The sequence below is a fragment of the Dermacentor andersoni genome, chromosome 6 (assembly GCF_023375885.2).
Source record: "Dermacentor andersoni chromosome 6, qqDerAnde1_hic_scaffold, whole genome shotgun sequence".
NCBI lineage: Eukaryota > Metazoa > Arthropoda > Arachnida > Ixodida > Ixodidae > Dermacentor > Dermacentor andersoni.
In genome coordinates, this window is record NC_092819.1 from 79,661,190 (window position 1) to 79,673,753 (window position 12,564).

General features: G+C 47.5%; 1 protein-coding gene across 3 annotated transcripts in view; it reads right to left on the reverse strand.

Moving 5' to 3' along the window:
- Positions 1–4,787: 4,787 nt before the first annotated feature.
- The window catches only part of LOC126522185 (Golgi-associated plant pathogenesis-related protein 1-like), a 42,546-nt gene continuing 34,769 nt past the window's right edge, over positions 4,788–12,564 (reverse strand). For all 3 annotated transcript variants that reach the window (XM_055066418.1, XM_055066417.1, XM_055066419.1), the window contains one exon: positions 4,788–5,233. In XM_055066418.1, the coding sequence (XP_054922393.1) occupies positions 4,968–5,233 (266 nt within the window). In that variant the 3' untranslated portion in view covers positions 4,788–4,967. The remainder of the gene's footprint in view (positions 5,234–12,564) is intronic.

Sequence of the window (12,564 nt, forward strand, 5' to 3'; positions counted from 1 at the left end):
GGGGGGGTTGTTGCGGTTACGTTGTTCTTCGACAGCAACGCGCGGGCTTTATCTTGAAGGCGATCTGTTTTGGGGGCACAGTCTTGATGGGCATACGGCCCGTAGCTTTGCATGTGCTGTGTTCTCGCCTGTCAGTTTGCTTTGAAGCGATAGACAGCATGAAGGTCACTTCGCTCGCTGTTGCTGCGAGCTTGTGTCCGCAGAATGATGTGTTTATGTTTGCCTGTGAGCGTTAACACCATGCTCTTTTTAATTTAGTAAGAGAATGTCTCCAAGTTTACACGGCCGATAAAACTGCTATCCTTCCTTACTGTAGCTGTCTACTAATTTGCTATCACAATCGATTCTCCGCCTTTCGGGCGAAACTGCGACTTTTTATTTCGTTGTCATCATTCCGTCGTCGCCATACCGACCTTGTGGTTCCAATGAAGTTATTCATTTATCATTTCATCGTCGGCAATGCGTCGTCATCATACAGTCGTTGTCGTGTTTTGGTGCCCAAGGGAGACATTGGAATGTCTCCCTTGGGCCATTGGAATGGCATCCACTTGGGGCGCGATCGGAGATATTTTGTTCGATACGCGTTCTGTTCAGTTGCTGCAACGTCACAAAGTTGCAGTATGCAAAATTTGTGACAGCGGGGCGGAGAGAGCAGCCAATCAGGAAGCGGTGACCTCCCCGGAAGTTTACTTCCGTCGTTTGTCGTCTGCTTGCAGACAGTATACTACAAAACGAAATGTTTCTCGTCTTCCAAATGAATGAAATCGTTACCTAAAAAAACGTATTTTATCTTCTCAACCCCAAACACGTTTTCAAATAGTAGTACGTGTCACTACTGCAATTTATAACTATTAGGTTCTTTGCGTCGTCCCTAGGTGGTGTCGCGCACAGCGAGAAGAAAAAAGAAAAAGAAAACGACGGGAGGAGTGGCGCACTTTTCAAGGGGCAGCGACAACATTCCAGTGGCTCGCTGGCACCAATGATGTTGTCGATTTATCTGTACAACCAACGAATTATTTGTTTCGAGAAACAAAAACGACGCCGGAATTCACTTTCTGCCATTTCTTCAAACGCGTTTCGCACCGCCACCCGCTCTCCTCCTTCCTCTAGAAACGCCAGCGCAACAACAAAAGTTCCCAACGGAAGCGCCATTTTCTCGAATTAAACTATGGATTGGATTCAAACGTGCTATTCCGCAGCCGAAAGAAAGCCGAAAAGGCCGCCTGTTGGATCCAATCCAATCCACCAGACGCGCCATGCGAAGCCGTTTGATCGCTCCAAACTTCTCAACTCCCGTCGCGTTCGGACGAAATGCTCGGTGGGCGGATGATTGACAGGAGCGTGTCGTCATTTTGACGTCACCAAAAACGGGGCGGCGCCCCGCGGCTGGCGACGTCGGCGCGGAGTAGGCCAATCGCGCGCGCCGGTAACCGAACGAACGCGCCGAACAACCATCTCCGATCGCACCCTTGATGCCTCAAGTGAATGCCATTCCAAAGTGGGCCGATACCTGAGAGAGTGTGTGTCGCATATAGCCGAAGTAAGGGAGTCCTCAGAATGACCAATACATATTACAGCGAAGCTGCATATGGCTAGGATGCCGAGATTCTTTGCTTCTGTCGACAGAAAACTGCCATAATTAATGGCGCATGCCCCAGTAAACACTAAGTACCCACACCGCTGTAAGCCAGCAAAAAATGCAATTGCTGATAGCCCCGTAAGGCTGAGGCTAGAAGCACTCAGCAAAGTGAAACGAACGGTGCTTACATTCTTTGGAATCACGCATACAGCATACAGAACAGCACGTTTCAATGAAGAACAAGCTCAAAACAAGCATCCGAACTACATAATTGAGCATAAGGTGCTCGTGATAGCAATTCGAAGCACGTATCGCTTCCTGCATACGTTTCCCGGTAAACATTATTATTGCGCAAGCTGCCGTGGTGACGCCAGCTTGCGACAAGGGGTGTGAGGTCCCTAACCTTTCGCTTATGAAATTAACAGCCCAGCAACCGATTTCAAGGTTGCTTCACCCACACTATGGGCGGTGGCGTGCTGTCAAAATTACCATTTTTACCATTACTCTAAAACAGCACTACTATCATTACTCTAAAGCCTTTAAAACCCTCTCAGCAGCTGTAGTGCTGGTTTTCAACAGCTTCGCTTGACATCCACTTTCGCAGGGCTGGAATGGCGAGTTTTTTTTTTTTTTTTTGTAAATAAACGTCACTTCAGCGATACGGTATGTCGCTACTTTGCTTGACAGCTAATCGCAGTGCCAACCGCGCGAACGCGCTCGTGCCACTGCTCGCGCGTTCGTCGTCGTCATCGCCTTGTACAGCTGGCTCCGTTGTGCAAAAAACTATCATCATCAGCAATCGCTCGAGCGCCGTCCACTTCCACAGCTGGCTCGTTGGCGCCCCTTGGCGCCCCTTGGCGCAACCGCGCTCGTGCCACGGCTTACGCGTTCGCTCGTCCTCTTCTTTCACAGCTGGCTCAGTTGCGGCGCATCTTTCCAGCCTGGATGATGATGATGAAAACGTTTTATATAAAGGAAAAGGAGAGGGGAGTTAGGAGAAGGGTGGTCGGATTCTTTTTCCGGAATTCCGTTGGCTAAGGCCGCCGCCCTAGCTCTTTCGACAAGGGCTCGCTTGTCCTCTAGGGTTTAGCTGGACAGGGCTGCCTCCCATGCTTCCCACGTCGGCTGTTGCAGAGTTTCTAAGGCACTATTAGCCTGGCAGGCCCATAACATATGGTACGAACCTGCTTTCTGCCCGCAGAATTTACACTCAGCCGAAAAGGATTGTGGTTCAATAGCATGTAGCTTGACTGGGTTATTAAATGACATGGTTTGTAATCTTCATAAATCACATTCTTCTGACTTATTTAATCCCTTGGTAGGACCCGGGTATTTTCGTCGCGATAAGCGCAACTAGCGCCCCCATTTGAGCCTGGAATTCCACTTCTCTTCTGTCGTCGTAATGGGGAGGCCGCATTTACGTGGGTATGAGCCATTGCTTAACCATTCACTGCCTTACGTGACAGGCACATTTAGTAACAGAGGTGATACGCAAATGTGGTGTGCGTGCCTATATATGTCACGATTACCACAGACCAGGACAATAAACATGTCCGTGCCTTTGTTCAAAATTCTACGTCACCTCTGTGTCGTGCGCTAACCAGCTTCGCTGGTCATCCACCTTCACAGAGTGGCAGGATGCGTTGTTGGGCAAGTTGGTTCATTGTAATAGGAAACATTGATTGCGCTTTCTAGACAATCACATGTAAGAAGACAGGACAGGCGCAAACCAATGAGGCTACAAAGGACAGGACAGGCGCAAACCAAAGGCTACATCCCGGATGAAGTCAATGCCCTGTTTGGACACTTAAAACCATCAGTAGGACATGCAAAGCGCATCTGCAAGATCATGCGATCGGAACTATGGCGTCAAGTCCGCTTGTACCAGGACATGCTTCGAGCCCTGTGCTTTTCCAGGGATCCTCATTGGTTTGCGCCTGTCCTGTCTTCTTACATGTGATTGTCTAGAAAGCGCAATCAATGTTTCCTATTACAATGAACCAACTTGCCCAACAACGCATCCTGCTAAACTTCATTTCTTCTACATCGGGCTCTTCCTTTTGTGTTCCCCCTTCATCATGCCAAGTATCAGCGGTCATGTCGGGTATCATCAGCACTTCCTGCCGGGCAAGACTTGTGGGCCTATACCTCAAGAAAGGCTACACCCCGGATGAAGTCAATGCCCTGTTTGGACACCTAAAACCTTCAGTAGGACATGCAAAACGCATCTGCAAGATCATGCGATCGGAACTATGGCGTCAAGTCCGCTTGTACCAGGACATGCATCGAGCCCTGTGCTTTTCCAGGGATCCTCATTGGTTTGCGCCTGTCCTGTCTTCTTACATGTGATTGTCTAGAAAGCGCAATCAATGTTTCCTTTCACAGAGTGGTATGGCTCGTGACTTCCTTAATTCACCGTTACGTCATATCCCGCCTTCGTCGTCCGGCTCTCGCCACGCCATCTTGGTCGCGCCATTGTCGTCTTACACTCGTAGTTGCAAACCATTGTCGTCATGCCGTTGTCGTCATACCCTTTCGTCGTTGCATCGTCTTCACTCCGTTTTCTATCGCTATCCTGACGTCATCGTTCAATCGAGATTACGCTGGCATTGCCGTGTTAAAGTCCTCAATGTGTCGTCGTCATGCAGTCATTGTCTTGCAATCGCTCTCACCTTCGTCGTGATGCCATCGTAGTTCTTCCATCATCGCCATTCCAGCTTCACTGCCGGAACCTCGTCGTAGCATCGTCGTCATACGCTCATCGTCATTCCATTTTCATGCCGTCGTCGTCATCACGCCTTCGGCTGGGCCAGTGCATGTTTAGAAGTAAACCGCAGCAGGCTTTGAGACCGGGCTAGTTTGTGTGCCATCCTGTTAAGCAGCGCAAAACGAGACAAAGGACGGACATTGTCTCGTTTTGCGCTGTTTAACAAGCATGCCCAGAAAGCCGACGAGCGCTCGAACATCGGAGAGGAGTGCAGTAGCTTAAACACGAACGCAATAAAATATCATTTGCACTTTGCTCCCACTGCAGAAAGGGGGCATTCAAACCTCCTAGTGATTCGGCGAGATCAAGATCGGAAGCGAGAATGCCGAGCCCACACCACAGCCCAGCGCTTAAATATTCGCGTGACGCACTTGTAACCGTCCCGTGGGCTTTCTTAGGTTTCCACCGCCTTGGCTGCTGATTCAGTTAAATGCTGATAAATAATAGAAAAGCAAAGCAGTGTGATGCCTTTATTGCTTTCGTTGAGGAAGAATACACTCGAGCATTGATCGCAATGACAGGCATAACCAGTCTACTTGTGGGACAAATGTGCGATGATGCATCAAATTTAAGCAACGATTCTTTCGTAGCTGTTGGGGTAACGAGCCCCACGCTTAATCCTTATTTATGTGCCATATCCCGGCATTTCCTAGGGATGCCATTAATCGGCCTGAGAACATTCGTCGATGCATATTCTGGGATTTGCTTTGGCTTGTAGAAGCAGGCTACGTAGTCCATACCGTCACTGCCCTTAGCAAACCCAACGCCGAGGAGGCGGCCGCTTTTCCATACGATGTGGGTGAAATGCCCCGTTGAATCATCGATTTTAGGGTTATTGTAGTCGTATTTGCAGATCTCGGAGTACCAGTAGTCTACAATCTCTTTACCTGCGTTTGCAGAAAGAAACACGACATGAATGGACTCAATTACGGGCACTTTCACACACACACATGCGCACGTAACCACGTAATATATGACCGGCCTATATATTTGCACAGGACGTTGGCTGACGATGTAGTGCCTGTGCGCATCTTTTTTCGGCGTTGTCAAACTGTATATCAATACATAAAACATGCACAAAAACGTGATGTCATAGGAATCCCTAAAACACAGACACCTTCTCATGGACTCAAACAGCCCTAATGTTTAGTTTCATTATGAGGTCTTACTCTCACGGGGTAGCGGCGGCCATGGGTCAGAAAAACTGCCGTATCTTGTATGTTCTTGTACCGTGAACTGCACTCATATGAGCTAGGGAATTGGCTGAACGTGTTTGTGCGGTCAGAGAAATTTGGAGTGGTTCTGACATCTAAGCTTTCCTCAAAGCCCTGAAGTCTATTCTGCGACGAGACACACAGTCATTATACTTCCAGATGTCTGCTTCCTTCCCTGGAACATTTCCGGGGTGAATCAAATTAGTCTTCTTACGCTTCGTTCTGGGGTGGCCTTGCCACCCGCTGTGACACGGGCCTCGAAATCAGCAAGTGAGAGCCCTGAAACGAGTCCCAGTGTGCCCAGCCTCTTCGTCTACGGCGGACATTCATCCCCTTTTGTGTTCAAGATATAGGCATAAGTTGTCCAGGGAGACGAAACTAAAGCTTAATTTTGCAGCGGAGCATATCCGTTGGTCTACAGACAAGTGCGCTAAGTAATTGCTACTGCAGTCGAACCTAACTGGGCTGCATGCGTTTATTTTATCTATCTATCTATCTATCTATCTATCTATCTATCTATCTATCTATCTATCTATCTATCTATCTATCTATCTATCTATCTATCTATCTATCTATCTATCTATCTATCTATCTATCTATCTATCTATCTATCTATCTATCTATCTATCTATCTGTCTGTCTGTCTGTCTGTCTGTCTGTCTGTCTGTCTGTCTGTCTGTCTGTCTGTCTGTCTGTCTGTCTGTCTGTCTGTCTCACTCCTATGTTCACGTGTTGCGTGACGCCATCGGGCAAAACAAAAAGGATGTTCCCCAACCGCCCACCATGGCTCAGAGTCGCCCTGGCTAGCGCTCATAGGCCTAGATCTAGTAAGCACAAATACTCAACTTAGTGGTCCAACTGATAGCCGTCGGCAAAGCACAACTGGTGGCGCAACACACACGTAATGCATAGGTTGTGGGTACGGCTCTCACCAGCTGCAAGTTATCTTTTCGCGCCACTTTCATTCCCCTTTGTTATTTTATAGATTTACATTTCTACCACAGATAATTTCCCCGATGCTTTCCTTGGCTTCAGTGTCTGTTGACTTTATGGGGTCACGACAAACAAAAATCGCACCCCTCGGTTTCTCTTCTTCTCTCGTTCGTAGGTCACACACACACACACACACACACACACACGCGCACACACACACACACACACACACACACACACACACACACACACACACACACGCACACACACACACACACACACACACACACACACACACACACACGCACACACACGCACACACACACACACACACACGCACACGCACACACGCACACGCACACACGCACACAGAGAAAGTTGTTGCGACTTGAGAACTCCTCACAAGAGAACGTTTCTGTTGCGACTACCGAATTCTTGGTCATCGCGACAGAATGCTTCTGTCCCGCACTATCCAGGCAATATCGAAACCTAGCGCCGCGGGAGCGAAGAATAGGCCCGCCTATATGGCACCGGTATCAAATCAGACTAAAACGCCCCGTCACGAGAAGCGCGAGAAAGGTCGAAACAACGTCTCGGCCAATCGCGGCACCTGCTGATACGGAACGCTTTGACTGGCAAGCATGCACCGCTGCATGTCAGGTCATTATTTATCGCGGCATGTTATCATACAAACCTCGCCCCATACTTATTTACGCGGTGTCGCCGTCTGACGCCCAGCGAGACGCGCTCAGTCTCCATTTTGTCTGGATTTGGCCTTCAATTTCGATTATTTCGTGCGAGATTTTTGGACTTATAAGAAATGGGTACGTCATAAATTCTGAACCACTGCAAGTTTTCCATATAAACTGCCCTCAACCTAATAATGAAAGAGGTTAATTAAAAAATTGCGTTAATAATTTTTTCTGAGTAACTTAAACAGCGGGAAAGTATTTCCGCCTGGCCGTGGAGCTCGTATGCGAAGCCGACATGTGTACTACTGCCATGGCTCTTTAAATGCGTAGGCATTTCTACGCTTACCCAACGAGAAAAACCGTCCCTCCATTCATCCATTAATACTACCACTTTCGGGACAGTGCTCGCAGCAGTGAGCGAATTCCCCTTTGCACTGCTCGTCGCTTCAACGCCAATGAAGCGGCAGGGACACAGCCATAGAGACACAGCGCTCACTTAGCTCTCAGCGCACGCCTCACTCTGCCACTGTCGCAGATCGCTTTCAAGATACGGGCCCGCGCGTCTCTCTTCAGCGCTAAGTGAGCGGCAAGAAAAAGCGCGTGAAGCTATCGGCAGTCGGCAATCTGTCAGTATCGCAGATCGCTTTCAAGGTGCGGCCTGCGCGTCGTTGCCATGACGAAGCCGCCGCCTGAGTACGTTTGGTCACGGTTCATGATGCTTCGACGCGGAAGAATGAGGCGCTAGAGAGCGATAACAGCTTACAATGATCTGAACGTCGTCAGTGCGGCTGGCGCCGCCGCCTTCTAGTACTTGGGTCATCAACGCTCCCTGGGCTACCGTCCGCACCAGTCCGTGTCGCCGCAGCGCTGTCGTTTGTACTCGTGATCAAGTTTCATAACGTTGATAATGACACCGAGCTGCGTATATATGATCGAGTGGAACATATTCTCTGCATACATTTAGACAACTCCCAGAGGAGTTTCTGCGCGCATTTCTATAGTGAAGCTGGAAACGGCTATTTTCCCACTATCGTGTCTGCGTGTAGAAGAAAAATCCCGAATATAGTGCAATGCCGGGCCGACTTGCGGCGGAAAAGCTGGAGGCGTTAAGCACTCCCGATACGTGGGCTGATCTCTAAGTTAGCAGAATATAGGGTCGACCCGCGGCGAAAGTGAAACAGGCGTTAAGCGATCCCCATACGTGATGCTATGCTAATATTGGTGACAAACTGAATCTGTCTAAAATTGCCATCGAGAGAATGCACAGAATTGGAGAACCCGCAGAGGGCAAATGTTGCCCAGTAATCTTTAAACTGTTGGATGAAAGGGACAAGAGCAGAAGCTTTCGAAATTGCCGAAATCTAAAAGGGACGGATTACAGTAGTTCGGAAGACTTTTCACCACGGGTTCAATCCATACGCAAGAAGCTTTGGACAAGCGCCCAGCAGCAAAATGCAAACGGTGATAAGGTCGCTCTGTTCTTTGACAAGATAAAGACCAATGGAAAGCTGTTTCGATGGGATGAAACTCGCGAGGAACGGGTGCCTGTTAGCGCTCCGTGACCAGCTTGTAGGGGTCCTGGCAGACCTGGCAGGCATGCGCAGACTTCGGGAATGCTCAGCCAACTCCTAGGCGCCCGTGCCACTGCAGGCATGTTTTTTTGCTAAATCTCAGTGCCAGAAGCATATGGAATAAATGCGATGAACTAGAAGCTTATCACACACGATCCAGACGTTACAATAACTGAAACATGGCTGAACGAAAAAATTCCACATACAGAAGTAATACCCAGCACCTACGACATAGTACGACAAGATCGCTGTACGAGGGGTGGCGGCGTGGCTATAGGGATAAAGAAGGGATTAGACTACTCAGTTATTCCGCACAACACGGGCGTCGAAATGATTGGAATATTTCTTCGGTTTTACAATTTGAGCATTCTTGCCGGTTTCGTGTGCAGAACCCCTGACGCGGGCGTTTCGGTTCTTGAAGAGTTACACATTCTTTTAAGGGAACACCGCGCGCGATGCACTCATGTCATAATGTGTGGCTACTTAAACTTGACAAAATTGACTGGGAGCTACTTTTTTCCATACCTACATGTCAAAATTCTGATCTTTTGCTTGACATTTCCTTTGCATATGATTTATAGCAGATTGCGCGAGAGCCGACACGTATTGAATCGGGTGCATCCTCCATTCTTGACCTTGTGTTTATTACAGATGCCAATAAGAGACTTGGTTTTTCCGTCAACATTGTACCGGGAATTTCGGACCACGAAGCAGTGCTCTTTAAAAGTAACATGGGGCGGCCGCTTGCCCATGAACTAAGAAACCCGTTTCTTGATTTTAGCAAGGCCCTAGATGAAAGTATTTTAGATTTATTGGAGCAAGACTATGACGAATTCATTGGAAGGCATGCGAGTGGTCTCATGAATGTTAATGACTTATGGCTGCACTTTAAATCTACTCCACAAGAATGTATCACAAGGTACGTGCCGCTATAGTTTAAAAAGATTAATCGCACTAGTCCCTGGATTACAAGTGATATGCTGCAGCTTAAAAGTCGCACCAAGTGGCTAGGATCTTCAAGATCGAGAGCAAGCCATATTCCATTGCAGGCCCTCCGTAGCGAGCTACGCGCGAAAATAAAACAATCTAAGTATAACTTTTTCAATGTCAAAATGCATAACTTTCTTACATCTGACCCTTCAAAATTTTGTAGACACTTGACACAAAAGACGGACCCAGTAGGAAAACTCGATCAAATGAAAGTGAAAATATTGATCCTTGTTGCATTGCATCAGCTTTCAACAATTACTTTTCTTCAGTGTCTTCAATGGACAGTAGGCGCGGCGTTGAATTTCGGTCACCTTGGCTTAATTTGCCAGACCTATCAATATCCGTCGAAGGGGTTTTTGCCGCCCTATTCAATTTATACGGAAAGAAGTCGGCAGGACCAGACGGAATTCCTAATAGGTTTTTCATACGATATGAAGAGTGGTGTGCTAAATACCTTGCGATCATTTATAGCGAAAGCCTCTTGAATTCTGAAGTTCCTACTGACTGGAAGGTTACAAAGGTTATCCCCATTCACAAATCCGGCGATAAACTCTGTGTAAGTACCTATAGGCGAGTTTCACTTCTATGTAGTTCGGGTGAGGTTATGGAACATTTGATTTTCAAGCACTTGAGCTTTTTCTTAGAAAGTAGCAACTTTTTTTCCAGTAGCCAACATGGGTTTTGTCGCGGTATGTCCACTGTAACCAACTTATTCACACATCTAATGATTTTTTTTTCAGGCTTAGATCGGGATGGGCAAATAGATGCAATATTCCTCGAGTTCGCAAAGGCCTTTAATCGCGTTTCACATGGTAAACTGATGTTAGAACTCCGGCATCTGCTACAAGACCACCACCTTGTTCAATGGCTTGATTCCTACCTTTCTGAGTGGCACCAATACGTCCAAATATACGGTTCGAGTTCACCACCTGCTCCAGTTCTCTCGGGGGTCCCCCAGGGCTCCGTGCTTGGTTCCCTACTCTTTATGATTTACTTGAATCACTTGACTTTTCAATCACCAGTATGTTGCCGTCTTTTTGCAGACGACTGTGTTGTATATCTACCTCTACAAAGCGCGGGGAATCACTGCATACTGAGCGCCCACCTATCAGAGTTTTCAAATTTGTGTGAGGACTGGCAAATGACTTTAAGTACATCTAGTCTTCTATAACGACCACAACGGACAGGAAGTGTTTTCTCAATTAAACATACAAAATTAATGGCGCAGTTATTAGTCCTGTAAACGAATACAAATATTTGGGGGTCGTATTGGACAGTAGCCTAACTTGGAGCTCATATATCGGGCACATAGTCTCAAAGGTGTCCAATAAGCTTTGGCTATTAAGAAATCTTCTGAAGCACCGCACAAGAAAAACGAAGCTGACAGTTTACGCAACACTAATACGCCCATTGCTGGAATATGCTGACGTCGTTTGGGATCCACGAACCGAAGTAAACATAAACCATATCGAGGGAGTGCAGAAGAAAGCTTTTCGATTTATTTTCAACGCATACGGAAGACACGTTTCCGTCACTAACCTACTAAGGCAATCTGAACTGCAAACCCTTCAGTCCCGCCGCAGTTTGCACCACTTACAAATGCTGCGTAGTATCATAAATAATGAAACGAAAATGAATTTCGAAGCCTACATGGAATACAACACAGCACGCCCAACACGCAACAAACATAACTCGACCCACGGCGGAGGTGAAGCAGGCGTTAAGCACTCCCCATAAGTAGGCCGGCCCCAAAGATAGTGAAATGCCGGGCCGATCCGCGGCGGAGGTGCAGTTCGCCATTAAAAGGCCCACATACGCAGCTTCGCTGGTCATCCTTCTTCCCAGAGTGGAAGGGCACTGTGTTTCTTTAATAAAAAAATTGTATAAACAACAACAACAACAACAACAAACGCCCTGTATGTCTGTGCTTGTTAGGTTGACAAATGTAGAACATGCAATATTGAAGAACCTAGTGAAATAAATTGAAGGTAATGTATTTTTTTTATAATAAGCAGGATGATTTTAGGGGACGCTCATCAAGAGTAACTGAGCTTTTTGAAACCGTCTACAACTTTGCCACAGCTATTAGTCTGAAAGAACAAGTCCACTATCGATTTTATCGCAATAGACCTGTCAAAAGCATCGAATACTTAGTGATGCTAAGCTGATTGAAAAGATGGAGAATCTTGATATTTGTCCTGAAGTTCGAGTAATTAGATGGCTGCAAGCCTATATTTACAATAGAAAGCAGTTTGTTAAAATATCTGGAGAACGTGGACACGGCAGCACCGCTGTGACAATGTCGCCTGACGTGCGGCTGTTCATGCAGCTTCTCTGCGCGTGCCTTAGTTTCATCGCTGGAGGCGCTCCGAAACCCTTCGACGCTGTAAACATCACGCTTCGCTACGATAATGGCCTGCTGCGACACTTCTGCGTGGACGGTTACTTCGGCCAGTTTGCTGACCTCACCTGTATCCAGGGGCATCGACATGTGGATGGTCTTTTCGGCTCACCATCTGAGGGCGCGATGATGTCAGGACGCATGCCCAGAAGGGATCAGCTGTATGCTATACAAGCATGCCCATCGCCTATCAGCTTCAGGGGACACGGCAGCACCACCGTGACAATGTCGCCTGACGTGCCGCTGTTCATGCAGGTTGGTAACCGAAAAAATGGCTTCCATAATGATGTTCTTGGTCTTATAGTGCTGCCGTGTCCACAGGTTGTCGTTGACTGTATATGCGACTGTTTTTCTATTGCGGGCCTGTTGTTGAGTCTCTCTGGGGACGTGGGGAAAATTCAGGACCAATAACAGAAG